This window comes from Pleurodeles waltl, chromosome 2_2 (assembly GCF_031143425.1).
Source record: "Pleurodeles waltl isolate 20211129_DDA chromosome 2_2, aPleWal1.hap1.20221129, whole genome shotgun sequence".
NCBI classification, from domain to species: domain Eukaryota; kingdom Metazoa; phylum Chordata; class Amphibia; order Caudata; family Salamandridae; genus Pleurodeles; species Pleurodeles waltl.
In genome coordinates, this window is record NC_090439.1 from 943,367,065 (window position 1) to 943,384,673 (window position 17,609).

At 44.6% G+C, this 17,609-nt stretch overlaps 1 protein-coding gene across 1 annotated transcript in view; it reads right to left on the reverse strand.

The window, feature by feature from the left end:
- CSMD3 (CUB and Sushi multiple domains 3) overlaps positions 1-17,609 on the reverse strand; it is a 2,682,374-nt gene that overhangs the window by 146,932 nt on the left and 2,517,833 nt on the right. The window contains exon 60 of the mRNA XM_069220640.1: positions 2,698-2,871. Within this exon, the coding sequence (XP_069076741.1) occupies positions 2,698-2,871 (174 nt within the window). The remainder of the gene's footprint in view (positions 1-2,697; positions 2,872-17,609) is intronic.

Consider the following 17,609-nt stretch of genomic DNA (forward strand, 5'->3'; position numbering starts at 1 on the left):
CAGCCATTTAATATGTGGATAGGCGACCCATGATGGACTCATATCCCCTAAAGAAAAGTGTATTTACAGATTTAGCCATAGAAAATGATTTACCTTTAAACAGCCCCTAGAGCAGTAGTTCACACAATTTGAAATGAAGATAAATAGAAGTATAATGCAGGGGCAGAAGGAATGCAAATTGTGCCCACGTTCTAAGCAAATGGTATTATATGTTCTTCAAACATCTAAAAGGGTGTTCTTCAACTATGCAGGTCTCCCTTTTGAAATTCAATTAGGTCCCTTTACTGCTGATTAGACTTCGGGAAGCACTGCCATTTGGTAGACTGTGTTGGTGAAGGGTGGAACTTCAGTCTCTGTTGTTCAGAGTGTGAATGGTGCTTCAGGCGAGGCCAGCATATTGTTCCTTCCGTGATGACAGTTCAGTTTAGTGTAGCCTCTAATAAGCTAGGTTCAGAAAGTTCAAACTTCATTGTGCCCCTGTTGTGAATACTCCATGCTGATGACTTTCCTGCTGTGAGTAGAATCATAAATACTACACTTGAGGAACATCCTGGAGAGGTCAGAAGAAAGAAATGACACAAATTGGCTCTGAAACTGCAGACTGAGACTTCAAATTCCTTGCCAGCTTTGATTGTAAAAAAAAATGTGACCCATGGCCCACTTATTGTTCCAGTTTTGGGATGTCTTCAACCAAGAAAGGGAGTACTCATAGGACTGCTAATTAAACAGAGGTGGAGTGTGCCGGAAAACCAGCGTCTTAGAAGTAAGGTGACATCACCTGGAGTCTGACGGCTGGAGGTAGCTCCAGCCCTGCCTCCTGAAGTGTCAGAAAGCTAACTTGCCTGTTGAGGTGAGGTAAGAAGAGTGCTAAATCCTGCAGGTGGTGTGATTCTCCTGGGTGGGACAGAAGAAACACAACCCTGAGCTGAATGTCTTTACACTGAGGAAGGCACTGTGCACTAGAGGGAGCAGAGCCCAGTCTATCCTAAGGATTATTCTGTATCATGGCATTGTGAAGTTGTGCTAGCGCAGACTGTGCAGCTGAGCATGAAGTTGTATTTAAGTGGACTAGACCACTGTGATTTGGAACTGCAACCAACAAGCCTGTGCCACCAACCCAGTGAGTGAGCCACGAAGGGGCTGTTTTACAGACAGAAGAGTTCCAGAGATGGCCCTCATGCAGCGGCCCACCACCCAACACATCTGAAACCCAGAAGCAGGCTCAGGACAAGCCACTGAGCAGCAATGATACCAATGCCTGTACACCTATACAGCCTTCAGGAGTGGACGCTGCAGCTGCCTTCAGTGGACTGAAGCAGAGTGCATGAGCATGTCTCCTCCTGGAGGAGGGGAAGAGAGAGACAAATGTGTGTTGTAGACTTCTGCAAGGGTTAAAAAGCAGTGGATCTCTGCAGTGGTAAGAGAAATACAATTGGGACTAACAGAGTAACTCCCTGAACAAACACTAAAGAAGGGGCAGCACTGCACCTGTGCCTCATAACTGGCCAAGTCCACACTCTAACCCAAGAGAAAGGAGGAGGGTAAGGATGTTACAGACCCTACAGTACAGTCGTCCAGGGCCAGTGAAAAATCTGTATCTGTGACTTATAGTGTGGGATTGAGTTATCTGTGTGGATTAAAGTACATTCTATCAAAGGTAAGCACTGGGTGGACAATCTGTTATTAAGCTGCTGGATGATTGTTGAGTCTTGAGTTTGAAGCACCCCCATACTACCTCCTTGAGAAATCTATGATGTGCTTGCCATTGCTACCACTGAGAGACAGAAGGGAAGAAGTTGTTCTTGGAGCAGAAGTAGCTGTACTTGGCAGTGTGCAGGGCAACAGTAGGAAGGGCCCTGGAACATCAGAAGCAAATGACCCAGACATCACAATTGATGACCAGTAGCCCCTGCGTGCCACGTGGTCCACCAAAATGGGGTCTGACAAGGATGAAGACACATTTTTCTGGATGTAAACTTTTACACAAGCCATGTTTTTACAGATACGGAATAATGGTGGTGTTTAAACACACTCAAGAATAAATATCCAAGAGGCATTCATTTGTAGAGACATTTCATCACTATGAGAAATTACCTTTTCATATTTCATATTATGGATGCTCTCAAGGATGAAATATGATTATCTTATGTGAATCAGAAAGAGCATTTATTTCTCCTGCCAGGCTTAATTTCATTCTATTTGTCTATCACCCTACCAATGTAATTTATCTGTGTGAAAATCAGTTCATATGATGTACTATTCACGGGCACTCCGGCTGCCTCTATCATTGCTAATATTCTCACGCTGGAACCAAATTTAGCAATTTAACCATTTTATTGTATTTTAATTTTATTTTTAACATTTCATACTTCGTGAGCCTAGCTTCATGTCTTTGCAAAGCATTTTAGAGAGTACTTCAAATAAGTAGAAGCACTCTCCCTTTTCATCCCGGGTGCCTCTACAGAAGCAACGCTAGGGATCCATTTTGGGTGTCGAGGGACTCTTGATGCAGTAAAATCCCTACAGTGATATTCAATACCGTGGTGCCCCTTTTCACATGCTTTTTTGAAGACATGGGATAGAGTGCACTGGACATTCCTGTCATTAGCATACATTCATATCAATTCAATATATATTAACTCAAAGTCAGAAAAATTGAAAATTAGTGCAAAAAGGAAGCATTTAATAACTACTTACGTAAACATTGTGGCACTTCACCGCTCCAAGTTCCATTCCCAACGCATGTCAGAACTGCAGGAAAGGACAGCTCATATCCCGCCGAGCAGATGTAGCTAACACTGAATCCCCAGTCAAAATTTGTTCCTTCCAACCTTCCATTAAATATCTGTGGAGGAGCTGGGCAGGTAACAGCTGCAATACCGTTTAAAAATGATTAGGCACAGATGCTGCAATATCCCCTAGCGTGCTCGGTTACTAGAAGTACCATATGTGCTAGTTTAACCTTTTTGGAGGACAATACATTTTGAGATACCTGACTGGTTAATTACTCAACATATTTACTTCTATATTACCAAAAGAAATTAAGAACATTCAGTTGCTAGACAAGCAAATGTATTTCTAATTAACCAATGTTCTTTTTTTTCAGGGGCAGTTTGCAATTTCATCTCTCAGATAGAATTTTAGCAGTTATGCTATTCTTGGCTCTAGTCCTTTGAAAAAACACATAAGCAAGCTACTTGTTATTGGCTGTCTATGGCTTCTAAGGAGCACTGTGTTTCGATGCTAAGTTATTTTGATAAATTACCTGCAGTGTATTCAAATACTGGAATCAAAGTATTTGTACATTAATAGAAAGCATTATATACTCCTTTTTGCTTTTGTAAAACATTTACAGTCATTGAACAATGAGGATTCAATAAAGTCATGGTACTGAAAATAGGATGGACCATTTTTAAGAAACATTTTCCCAGTGACACAGAATAGGTAAACCTCTTTGATACATCTGCCCCTTGGTCACGAGCCACAAAGATTATCCTTGGAATAGGTATGACTTTCTTGTGCAATACAGCAGTGTACACGAGTCTCTTCTCAATTTAAGGAGTAAACGTATAAGTTTACTTCAAAAAGCTTAGTTCTGTTTTGAGCAACAGAAGACCAGGCCTGGACTCAGCAAAGGAGGAGACTGTCTTGGCACGGTGGTGCCAAGAGGCACATGAAGATGTCATGTGACAACACCTAGGGCATCACCAGCCCTGCCATTCTCTTGCTGGTACGCCGTGGAGAAGTCAAGCTCACATCTGGCCTCATCCATGAGGACCCCTGTGATGTGCTTAAGGTCTTCCTGAAACTGTGATCCAGGATGCAGTCACCTACAACAAGCATTCCTGGAACTGCGTACACCAGAAGTAGTGAAAGAGCAAGCGTCCGCAAAATCTTTGTGGACCGGGTCCAATATCTTTAGATATGGTTTATAGAATTGTCTGAATGATAGTTGTAGCACAATTCGTATTTTGTAATACACAAATATATTTAAATTTGTGCTGACTAACAGAAAACAGACTGTTCAATATTACTTCGTTAGAAGTAGTTTCGACAGGAGGTGAGAGAAAAGTGAGGAAAGAGATAAGTGTAAATCAGTTTACTAGTTTTATAGAAGAAATCTAAACATATATAGAAAATACATGTACCTCAGTGTGACCTGCTTTTGTACTGCGTGGTGCTCGTCAATGGAATTTTCTGTTTAAAAAGGAGGCAGTAGCTGCATTAATCGGTTTCTATTGAAGTGTAAGTATTTTAAGGAGTGTCTGCACAGATGAACCCCACACAGGCTGGCGTGAGTGGTCAATTTCTGCACGTCCGTGTCTTCTCATCCAGCTATTAGCACTGTTCCTATTCACCGAACTCTGCAACAATAACAACAACTACACTCCTTGTAGCTTAGCTAACTGGCTGAGCTGAGGGCCCAATAATGATATTGTCCTCGAAAACACCCGCTACGGTCCTATATCAGTAGCAATTTTGCGTTATGACCTATGTCTATCCTCTTCTGTCAGCCCATGAGGCACGCATGCCTCTCACAGCTAGGAAGCTGTCATCAGTGACGACTAGCTGCTACATCCAACAGCACATTTGATGAGAGACAGGGTGTAGCAAGTGGGTAAGAGGACAAAATCAACATATGTAAGGTAAACAGTTTGCCTTCTAGTTTTGCGGAATTCATATCTTAGTTTATAACTCAGCTTACAGATTTTGAAGTTCAGCTTATGGCTTCCTTCACTGTTTATGCTTCTTTTTCATGGTGAAATGCCTTGCAGGAAAAAACATTTTCTGCTAGAAACAGGTTGACTCTACCAGATACCATTATATTTTTTGATCCAATCACCTTTACTAAGAACTGGGATCTAATATTAGCCCACTGTGACCAGAGCAGGGCTCTCTTGACTTTAAATAATAAAAAAAGGGAGCAGAAGGATGCCATGAAAGAAGATCTCACAATGCCCCATATTCTTCTTGGTTTAGATGCTATATCATCAAAGGAGTATCGAGCCGCATTAGAAGGCATTAGCAGGAAAAAAATAAAATGATCATCAGAAGTGAAAATAAGAGAAAGTGTAAAAAACGGCTACTCTTTTGTGTGGTCCCTCCTGATTTATGGCTTTCCTGGGTTTGCATTCACACATCTATTTTGATATGGGCACTGGAAAACCTCTATGCATGCACCACTGCCTATTATTTGGCAGTAAAACATGATAATAAATTATTAATTCTAATTTGCTTATTAGAGATTTTGGTAAGACCACATAAATGTGATGGAAAAAGAGCACCAGTGTTGTAAAGGTCAGGTCCAGATATTGACTGCAATGAGATATTGCAATATCAACATGTGAGACTATAAAAGCAAGGCTTCAGGACTGCCATGCAGGCCTGAGTGAGTCTAGTTAAAACTATAGGCAGCACAGTTCAAAATAAATGCTTCACATCATGTGGAAAAGCATACTTTTCACATTAGTTAAGCCCCCCCCTAAGTAGCTTGGAGCCAACAAGGCCTGTGCAATTAATGTAAAAGATGGGACATGCCCATTATAAGGATTGGAATTTCCCTTCAGTGAAAGGATTAAAACTGCTACTGCAAGGCATAGGTTGTAGCATCTTTTCCCTATGTGAAAATACTAATTGAGAATAGAAGTCACCTTTTTTAAGATGTTTTATGAAACCACAGCAGAACTCATCAGGAGGATAACATTTGTTACAAAAAGAGCCTCAACATGTACCATACAATTATTCAAAAAACACATGGCTCTTTCTATACTCAGCATATTATGGTAGCTGACAACAAAAGAAAGGAAATCTTTAAGATAGTTTCCAGTTTTGTTGACCCTATAGCAAAAGCCCCCCTCATGGTGGCCAACCAAGATATATGTAACAGACTAAGGGCCTCATTAAGAGGCTAGCAGTCCCAGGACCGCTAGCCTCGCAGTAATGGTCCGACTACGGCAACTGTGGCAGTCTGATTGCCACATTACAAACCTGGCGGGTGGACCAAGGCAGGAATCATGTTCCTGCCAGGGTTGGTGGCCAGAGTTGTAACTAGCCACGACAGGGCTAAACTCAGTGCCGCCTGGCTGATTACAGCCCCACTTTCTGCCACACCTTTCCATGGCAGAGACCCCGCCATGGAAAGGCTGGCTGAAAGGGGGCCCATGCCCATGGTATGGGCAGTGTAGGGGCCCCCCTGCCCAGCACTTTCAGAATGCTCACTGTCTGCTCTGCAGACAGTGCGCAATCCAAGGGTTGTGGAGTGCTCCACTATCCCCTTAAGGGAGCCAAGACCAATATCGTAGCACTGTTCCAGCTGGTCAGCCTGGCGGGAACATTGTAATATGCTCAGGTGGAACGTCACCACCATGGCAGTGTCGTCCTCCCCACGGCTCTCGTAATAAGGCCCTAGGTGACTTCTTTGTGGACAAGATTCTTATAATTGAGATCAATATGGGGAGTCACAATACTCCGGCTATTACAGTATCTGGTGACTTTTAAGGGCCTCTTACCATGGAGGATCTGAAGATACAATTGGTGGCATGCAAATCAGGATCACCTGAAGATCCATTCTCCCCCATAACATTTGGCGGTTGTCTCAGACAATATTGCTCCACTATATCAGGAGCTGTTTTCAGCCTCACTTCAACCAGGGATTATCTTAAAGGCCTGGAAAAAATCAAATGTTGTCCCCCCTCTTGAAAAAGGCCAATGCAGACCCAGAGATATCATCCAGTTCCAAATCCAGTTTCATTATTGCCTGTGGTGGCCAAAATTTTGGAAGAATGCACAAACAACCAGCGCAATACTTTTCTTGTCAACAATAATCTACTACACCCATCCCAGTACGGCTTTCTGCACTGAGCCCCACCCTTTTTAACATTTACTTGGCACCTCAGGCGTATTTCGTGGAATCGGGATAATTACATATGCGGACAGCACACAGCTCCTACAAACCTATAAAGGTGATTCAACCACTGCCAAAGAAACCTTTGCTCATTGCATAAAAGCACTTCTTGATGAGCTCAGAAAAAACTAACTTTAGTGTAACCTAGATAAGACTGAGGCCCTGTTGTTTGGGCCAAATCCATCTCGGGTTGGATAGGGGCCTGGCCGAACAATGTTCTGCCTCATCACCACCCACAGAGGTGGCAAGGATCCTGGGCATATTGTTTGACTCAAAAATATCCCTCAAGGCCAAGTCTCATTGGTGGTGAAATCCTGTGTTTGGGTTCTTTGTCTGCATTGGAAATTTCAGCGTTTTATTCCACGGGAGGCACAGGCCACAGATGTTAGAACTTTGATATTACCACTGCAGGATTAACGTAATGTCCTTTACCTGGGCATTCCAGAATATCTAATCTAGCTCTTAGAGGTAGTGCAAAACATGGCGGTTCGCTTACTGTTTAAGCTACTAAAACACTCATCTGTGTTGCTTTTTGGTGAGAAGCTGCATTGATTACTGGTACGCAAGCGAATAATGGTCAAAGCATTAACTTTGCCACATCAAGCCCTCTACAATAGGGGTCCTTCTTATTTGAACAAAAGGTCAAAGCCTACATGCATGGAAAAACGCTGCATTCCTGTCAGGCTGGGCTGTTCCGCTTCAAAAAACAACATAGAGGGGGTTCTTCCTTCACAGTCTTGGCTGTGGGTCTGTGGAACCAGCTGCCGATACTGCTGAGAGTAATGACTGAGGAAGGGTGTTTTAATAAATCATTAAAAACTTACCTATTTAGTTGTTAGGGCCGAGGGGACACTAGCTCAAACTCTGTCTCTGTTCCTCATTTGATGCTAAAGTGCCAAGACATTCAGGGAGTAGCTGGGCTTGAAGCCAACAGAACATCCAACAGAACATCCACAACTACTTAATCTGACAAGTCAGTGAGGGGATGGACTTGCTAGATGTCATGATGATGTTAAATGAAGTTCTGGTATGGCTGCTCCCATCCAAACTGTCTCTGCTCAGAAAAGAGGGGTCTGGCTTCAGGATTGGATTTCAGTGGTGTTTCCTCATTTTATAAGGATAACCACATGTTAAGAGATTTTAAACTCTGCACAGAAGCATAGCAGTCCTGTAATCTTGAAAAACCTCCAGTGCAGGATTTCCTGAGGAATTCTAAATCACTGGCCAGTAATCCATATTAAAGATACTTCCCAGCCCCTCATGGTGCAAATGGACTTGGAAAAACAGATTGTAAGTCTCTTTGTCTCTATGTAAGTCTTCTCTGCTGAAGTCAGCAACTGCTCTTGCATGAATCTAATAATTAGATGTGCTTCACAAAGGTCAGGCCAGATGAACCCCAGAAGTCCCAGAAGTAAAAAAGGTAAGAAGGGCATATTACCTAAGAAAAAGAAGACCCATGAGCATTGAGTCCTCTATGAAGGGAGTGTTGAGCCTGCCTCCCACTGCTGGATGCGCCCTTGTGCAACTGAGGGTGCCCTTCAGGATTGGAAGAATTGGTGGTGACCAAAAGAAAGAAAATTAGCATGCAAGAAAGTTGGTTCTTTAAAATCATTTGTCCTGCTAAAGGAACATTTTAAAGTGTTATGGCTCCCCATTTGGGGAAAAGTTCCAGGTTCTTACAGCTACGTTTCTTTATCACAATAAAAAACATCAGCATGAACCTCTATTGAAAGTATCTGGCTTTAAGACGCCCTGCCAGGTAATTGTTCATAACTTGTTCCACTGGAGGATTTTTACTTCCATAATTACTTCTTTGGCCAAAGGTAAAAATCTAGAGTAGGAAAAACTGGTGAAGCAACTTTGCAGTATATGTTTTTGAAGTCTGCGCCAATTAGAAGTTTGCGGTCAAAACTCAAAAGTAAATCCAATGTATCTAACTTCATTAGCCCCTTGATGGCCACAGTACTTTGTCTTACTCTGCTTAAACATCTTTATTTACTGTATAGGACGTTTAACAAATTGGATGTATGTGAACGTGTGCCATCATGACTCTCCTGAAAAGGGATGTGGCACCGAACATCTATTTTCAATGCCTTACAATGGTGCTGTGTGTGGGGTTTGAATATTGCAAAAGAGGTAAACAGGCGTGGTGTAAGATAAATGGTGGAAGAACCAGCAGTGACATTAAGTTACAGACCAAAGGAAAAAAGTATCGTAAACCCTGGGGAAAAAGAGAATCTTAAAAACCAAGGGGAGACACTAGAGGATTCTCTAAAGGATAACAGGCTGCCAAGCACGGTGGCCAACATGCTGTGTAATAAAGATGCTGCTACAAGTGGGATTGTAAACCAAATGATTATTGACTAAAATCCAAGAAGATCAGTGATCAAAACTATGGCAAATTGGTGCACGGTAAAGGAAGTCCACATTATCACTGCAGACCCCACAGTGAAAAGTCGACTAGGAACTGACTTTGGAAAGAGGGGTGAATAATCAGTGTAATACTGTAGAATACTGTGAGTGCTAAAGCTAAAATCAGGAATACAAACCTTAGGACTTTTAGGGAGAGTTTTTATATGTGGCGATTTCAGGAAAACTGGGCAAAAACTGCATGGAGAGTGAAACGGTAGGAATGTCACATTGTGAGTTCTATGTCAAGTATCATAAAGACTGAAACCTATTTATAAAAGCATTTTTGGGTCTGTAATGTAGTACTCTCATGCTCATTTACGTATTCTTAAATGCCTTTGTGACCTGTCTCTTAACATTTAAATGGGGAATAAAATGTGAGTATTCTTGTACAACTAATGCAATTAGAAATGACTGTGCCCTCACTGCATTTTTATTAGTAAAACATTTTGGGCCAACTGAAAAAGACGTCAGAATATAGAAAAGAATAATTCTGCAATACTGCTTCCCATACTGATAAATAGATTTGTATGTGAATCAACCTGTGCCTAATATGTAAAAAAATAATAATAATAGGTTTCATGGCAAAAATACTGCTTAGGAAGCCCTGCAGCTTGCTACACCCATGCCATTTACTAAGCATTGCATTTCTCAAATGTAACAGCTTGGACTACTAAAGGCTGCATATCTTTTTATGTTCAACAATTTCACAGCAAATGTTGCAGTGATGTTATCAATGTCATAAAGGATGCCATGAGTGATGTAATATGTGGGTTAATTAGCAGTGCATGTCGAGGGCGTGAATTACAGGTACCTTAGTGCATGAGTTAAACTTACTTAAGATAGCTATAACTATTGCATTTCAGTGGTTTTTAGAGTCTAAAACATTACCTTGTTACTGAACATTCCACCTAACTATAATGTTAGATTAACATTTTTGTTTTTTCCAGTGAATTTCTAGGTTTAAAAAAAAAAGTAATATTTAATTATAGATGTAAACCCAACCCCTGCCGTGTGGCTTAAGGTTGTGTGACCGCATCCCCCAGGCCCACTGTTTAAAATAAAGGGGAGGGGGCGTTGAGCCCCCTCCACAAGTCTATTAGTCTCTCGAGACCCATCCCCTGGGGCAGTTATTTTTAAATTAAAGTGGAGGGAGCCACGTGACCTCCCTCACAATACCCCAAAGCCATCACTAAATATAAAGGGGAGCCCCCCTCCACGAGCTGGTATCAGCCCCGAGGACCCATTCCCCGGGGCTCTTACTACTTAAAGGTGGATGCCCTGAGTGGCATATGCTCATTGAGGGCTGTACAGGAAGCCTGAAGCCCCCCAGCTCCAAGTCAGCTCCCTGCATTGGGTGGGAGCCAGCAATGCTTCTGCCCAAAGAGAGCAGCTACTTATGTGACTCCCTCTGGCCGGGCACAATACTTGATCTGTTTCCCTGCCCGCATCAGTGCGGGTCCGGAAACAAATCAAAAGTCTGCTCCCAGCCGGCAGAAGCATTTTCAAACCTCCAACTGGCTGGGAGCAGCCTTTGTGTTTGTTCACACAAACCTACGGGTGAGTAGCGCGCTATACAAATTTCTTGATTGATTCATGCATGGCAAACACAAATTTCCTTATCTGCATCAGTGTGGGCAAGGAAACTGCTATGTCATGGGGTGGGCTCCCCAGTACACAGCTAATGAGCTTGCCCTGGGGGATGGGTGCCTCTGGCCATTAATGTCTCAGGGAGGGGTGCCATGTGTCCCCCTTCCTTTTCAAAAGTTTAGAGGCCCAGAGTTGGGGGTCCCTGGGGCCTTTAGAGGCTCAGGAGCAGGGGCATATGCCCCCTCACCCTCAAATAATGTTGGGTTCTTGCAGGGAGGCCACATGCCCCCTCCCCTTAAATAAGATGCGGACCTCAGGTGATGAGTCACCCAGGGTCTGAAACCAGTCTGGGGAGGCGAGCCACGTGGAGCCCGTACTCCATAAAAATAAAGAACCTTTCACCCCACACAAACTGGCACAACCTTGGGGGTGTTTCATAAACAGCCACTGGAGTCCTCACTTGTTTTGTTTTTTAATGTTGTCATGGATTCACTGATCCTCTGTGAATTTATGGCAAATTTTAAATAAAAAAAAATGTTTTTATCCCCAGGGCCAAGGTGTCCCTACCCTGACCGCTTATGCCTTTTGTTTCAGGACTCTGGACTGAGTCCTGATTCCTAAGATGGCTGCCACCACTTCCTGGTTGAGGTGGTGGCAGGCAATCAGATTTCAGCTTGAGATCTGTCAGGTTTCGCGGAGGTTCCACTTCCCTAGATGTACAAAGTTTTTGAGCACTAGCTGCTCAAAATCTATTGAACGTATTTACACCAAAATACAAAAAGCACTCTTTCTGGACCAAGATCTAGCTTTTTGCTAAATTTAGTGTAAATCTGTTCAGGCAGTTTTGGCTGTAGCTGTGTCTAAAGTTCCAATGAAAAAAATATAGGGAAAATGCATTTGGGATCCCACTTTTTTCTTGGCCCCTGCTTGATGGATCACCCCAAAACTTTCCATTTGCAAACTAGTCAAAAAGTATCACTGTTTTGGAAAGTTTCATGGAGAGTTATTAGAAAAACAAAAAAATTAATTTCCTGTGGAAACACAATCCTAACTATAACTAACCACTGACGGCTACAATTAACGAGTTATTTACCTTCAGTAATGCCTTATCTGGTAGAGACTATGGCCCTCATTACAACCCCAGTGGATGGCGTTAAAATGGAGAAAAGTACTGCCAACAGGCTGGCAGGACTTTTCCCCATAATATGACATTGGCGGTTTGGCTCAAGCCAAACTGCCAATGTACCACTCTGTCCACCACAGCGGTAACAGCCGCAGCCTGGAGACTGCAGGTGGCCGTCACTAGCCTGCCCGTGGGATTATGACCCTGCCTGCCGCCATGGTTTTCGTGGCTTCCTTACCACCACGAAAACCATAGCGGTAGGCACTATCAGTGACAGGGAATTCTCCTCCTCCCCAGGTTCCCCCCCACACGCCCCTCCCACTCCAGACCCACCCCCCCAACATTACCGCACCATCCTACACACTCATATACACATTCATACCCATATTCACCCACGCATGCCTACATCCTTTCACACACACATCCACACACATGGACATACATACAAGTACATATGCATTCACACAACACAAAATACACGCACTCACACATCCATACATGCACACACATACAACACGCAACACCCCCGCATTCAGTCACACACAAACATTCACAAACACCGCCACACACACAACCCCCCCAACCACCTCCCCTGTTGGAGCACCCGACTTACCTAATTTCCGGGAGTCCTCCAGTAGGAGATGGGACGGGGCACTGCTGCCAGCAGCAGCGTCCGCCAGCAGAGCACCGCCAGGCCATATCATGTGTCATGATACGGTCTGAGGCGGTCTACTGGCGTGGCGATGCCACCTTACCGCCATCATGGCCGCAGCTAGAATTCTGCCATCCTACTGGTGGAATTCCGGCTACAGTCATCATTTGGCAGACAGCTGGTAGCCGCGGTGGCGGTCTTTTTTGCAGCCGTCGCGGCGGCGGTTATAATGAGGGCCTATATCTAGTTGCAGATTCCTTACTTTTGAATTCTCCCTAGGCATCAGACTGGATCCAGGTAATTTTTCATGAGCAGTACCCCAGGGTACCTGTAGGTGGCCTTGATCAGCTCTGTGTTCGTCTTCGGCGTCATCAGTGCTAGAAATGACACTGCAGTACCTATATAGGTGTAACTCAGATGCGCTGAAGCAAGTTTCTTTTCATGACTTTCTATGCCAGAATTGCAGAGCCATGAAGAACACTGACCACTGGCGTCTCAAAGGGGCCGTAAAGGGAAGTCCCCCTGAACTCAAGGGTACGATCAAGGTAGAATGCCAACATATTGTTGGGTACAGGCAGTGGAGTCTCTTCCCTTATGTAAAAGGATGTGGGGGTGTAAAACATAGTCAAGGTGATTGATTGGCCTACATGAAAAGATGTGATCACTTGTGCAAAACACCACTTTGTCAGGCTATATAGAGAGGTAAAGTGGCTTAGATAATAAGGCCTCAGCTCATTCACTCTGTGGGCAGATGTAATTGCCACAAGGAAGGCTGTTATCAAAGTGAGAAGCCTGAGACGACAATTGCACAGGAGCTCGAAAGGAGTGCACATCAAAAAGGTCACAACCAAATTAAGATGAATAGAGAAGAAGGGAATAGATGAATAAGACCTCTGAGGAACCGATGTACAATAGAAGACTTAAAGAAGGATGGTTTATCAGGCAACTGCAAGAATGCAGAAATGGCAAATAAATAGCCCCTAAGAGTGCCCAAAGCAGAACTCTGTTGTGCAAGGGAAAGAATGAAAATTAAAACCTCAGAGAGAGGGGCAGAAAGAGGATCAACAGACTTGTCTGTGCACCATGCCACAAATTTCTTCCAACAACAGGCATATATCATTTTGGTGGATGGATGCTTGACTGCTAAAATGACGTTACATAACTAGGGAGGAAGGTCAAAAACTGTCAACTGCCGCTGCCCAATCTCCATGCAAAAAGGGGGAAAGTGGACAGATTTAGCTAAAGAACCCTCCCCTGCTGCTGCAAAAGAAGATCTACCCAAAGGGGCAGTCTGATTGAAGGATTGATGGGCATGCTCAGCAGCTCAGGATACCAGACTCTTAATGCCCAGTCCAGAGCCACGAGGATTATTTGGGCCTGGCAACTCCTGATCTTCTTGAGAACTCTCAGCAGTAGTGGTATGGGTGTAAAAACATACATGCGGTCTGATTTCCAGTTTATACAAAAAGCACCTCCAATCATGAGTTCCCTTGGAAGCTCCAGTGTGTAAAACTGCTGACATTGCGAGGTCTTGGCAGAGGTGAACAGATCTAACCAAGGCTCTCCCCACTGCTGAACAGAACTTGTGCAACCTACGGGTGGAGATGCCATTCGCGATCTGCTAGGCATCTTCAGCTGAGTTTGTCTGCTCTGGCATTCAGAATACCCGCCCATGTTGAACCACCAGGGATATGTCATGCTGTTCCAGCCCTGTACAGAAACACAGAGCCTATTGTTAAAGGGTGCACAGCTCCACCCAACCCTGTTTGTTGCTGTACCACATGACGGTGGTGTTGTCCGTGAACACCTGCACTAGCCTTACCTTGATGTTTTCAATGCCAGTGGGATTGCACAAAACTGTAGTAGATTGATGTAGAGTCTAGATTCCGCCTGATCTTCATCTCTCCCAGATGGCCGCCCCATTCCAGGAGTGATATATCTGTCACTACTGCCAGATCTAGTTGGGGAAAAGAGAAGAACCTGCCTCTGACCCAATCGCAGTTCATTAACCACCACTGCAGACCTTTGGCACTTCCTTCTGAGATTTGGACCACACCGGATAGATTCCCCATATGCTGTGCCTACTGGAACTTCAGGTCCCACTGCTGAGGCCGCATACATCATCTGGTGTATCACCAGCAGGATGCAGAAGGTTATAAGTCCCAACACCCTCAGAATCAGTCTCACCGAAATCCAGGATAGAGGCTGAAACATTGGTATCATAGCCTGAATATCCTGGACTCACCGCTTGGGAGGATAAGCCAGAAACTGCATCGTGTCCAGAACAGATCCAATGAGAGGGTGTCAGGTGGACATTTATAGTGAACCCCATTAAATGCAGGAGCTTTGCCTTAGTCTGAAGGTGGGAGACGGGATGAGCCCGCCTTCAACAGCCAGTCATCAAGATAGGGCAAAACTAACATCCCTGATTTCCGCAGATGAGCTGCAACCATCGCCATCACCTTGGTGAACACCCTGGGGGCGTTGGTAAGTCCAACAGCAAGCACTGTAAACTAAAAGTGATTGTGACCTACCATGAACCGCCGGATAATGTCAGTGGGCAGGCAGTAAGGGGATGTGGAAATAAGCGTCCTGCAAGTCCAATGCTACCATCTAGTCTCCTGGGCTGGGGCTGACAATTCCTGAGCCAATATGAGCATTTTAAACGATTGAGGGCTCATAGGACTAAAATAGGACGAAGACCCTTGTCCTTCTTGGGAACCAGAAAGTAGCAGGAATAACAACAACAGCCTACTTCTGGCACCAGAACCCTTTCTATGGCTACCCTGGCAAAGAGAGAAGCAACTTCCTCGCGGAGAAGGTACAGATGATCCTCCATCATCTGGTCATGAGATGGTGGCATGGAGGAAGGAGTAATCCGGAATGGGAGGGAGAAGCCCCTTCAGACAATCTGCAAAACCCACCTGTCGAAAGTAAAGAACTGCCACTGGGGAGGTGATGGTGAATCCTGCATACAACTGGGTGCCCATGTTGGTAAAGAGGCAGCCTAGTAGAGTTTTGAGGCTTCTGGAGAGACGGGGTGGCAGACTGAGCAGACCACTGGCCACCTGACCCACAGGGCCAGTGGCTACTGTGTTCTCATCCACACAGAGGCTGGTCAACATGTGTGGCACGGTAGCTACATGGGATTTGGCACATTTGGAAGCCCCTTCCATAGCCACAAAAGGATCAAAAGGCAGATTGTGGGGGTTGGTGGACTGCTGTGAGGCCCAAGGACCTGGCCATAGCCCAAGAACCCTTGAACTGCTCAATTGGCATTTCCACAGGGGAAGTGTGGAAATCCATCTCCCTTATAGCCAGACAACCTCAGCCAGGCATGGCATCTCAGGACCACTGTGGTTGAAACTGCTCTGCCCAGAAAGTTGGCATATCCAGTCCGCAATCAATTGAGAACTCTGGTGCTTCTCTCCCGTCAGCAACAGCCTAAGAGAGTAGAGCTTGGGCCTCCTCCGGGACCTGTGGCAGTACAAAGTGAGGGAATAACGGCCCAAAAGGCAAGCAGTGCTCACAGACTGCAATGTCAGGCTGGTAGAAGAAAACATCTGTTTCCCAGCCGCTTGAATTCCCTATCCAGGGGTGTGGTAGGGAACACATGCTCGGAAGATAAGGCTTTGACCACCAAGCCCTGAGGGGGTGGGGTGTTGCATGAGCAAGGTTGGGTTCCCCAGGTGTTGGATGATAGAGAGGGGCAATCGGCCTATTCACAGGAGCCCCAGTGCTGGGTTTGGACCAGTTACGCAAAAAGGACATCCGTGAGAGCACCATTCAATAGGAGCAGGTGTTCAGATGTGAGAGCTGTCCGTTGTAGCACCTCTGTCATGAGATTAGTCTTGAATGCCACTGAGGGAAGCTGAAGGTCCAGGACCTCAGACACTCTCCTTACCACCAATGCATAAGAGTCTTCCTTCTCCATAGCCATAGTAGGGTGAGAAAGTATACTAGTATCTGGAGATGTGTCCAGTCAACTGGCTTCACCCAAGTCCTCTTGCCAGTCCAGTTCCTGATAAGGCTGGTATTCCAAAGGATCCAGCGACCCCTCCCAGTCTTTCCTGAGGCCTAACCCAACAGAACAGGGCTCTGGATCCCATTTATGAGGCAAAGCCCCTGCTGGCGTTGGAGTCGGGTGATGCCCAGCCCACTCAATGTCAGAGTTGGGGATGACAATGGGGATGGTGCTGATGGTGTGTGCTCGAGCCCCCAGGAGCATCAACATCAGAATCAGAACCCTGGGAGCCCATTAGTGCTGAGACTCTCCAACAGAGTCAGACTGCCCAAAAATTAGGCACATGGCCTCATAATTTTTTTTTAATTGGGTAGGGGTCACTAGTCCCTCCAAGATAACTATAACTCACACCCTCACCATTCGCTGCTAGTTTCCACACATATTACATCACTCATAACATCTCTATTATGTTATTCATAGCATGAGTGTGATATTTAAAATAAGTAAATGAAGCAATTTTATATCTCATAATTGATCTGTGCGATTCACAAACCGATCCACCATAACCACAAGAAGTGTGACATGTATATGTCAACAATGCTTCTAAGAATACCCCGAGATTATTAAGACATGGAATATAATTAAATATATGGGCTAAACCGTTACGTAATGGTATTGTGGGCTGTTTTCATTATAGTTACAATTGCAAAATTACACAATCAATAATGTCTCTTAAATGGCAGGATGGATCAACTGATATTTGTAGAACCTGTGAAATGACTCACTGACCATGAGTAAGAATGGCAAGAGTTAAAACGTGTTTGTGGCAGCCATTCAACAATAAAGGCAATAAAACAGATTTTAAAAAGGGTGGTTGCCATTCAACCATTAAGGTGTTAAAACTAGATTCCTGGAGTGCAGTAAATCTCTTTTGACTACTGGATATTCCCAGGTTGGTCACCCGCAC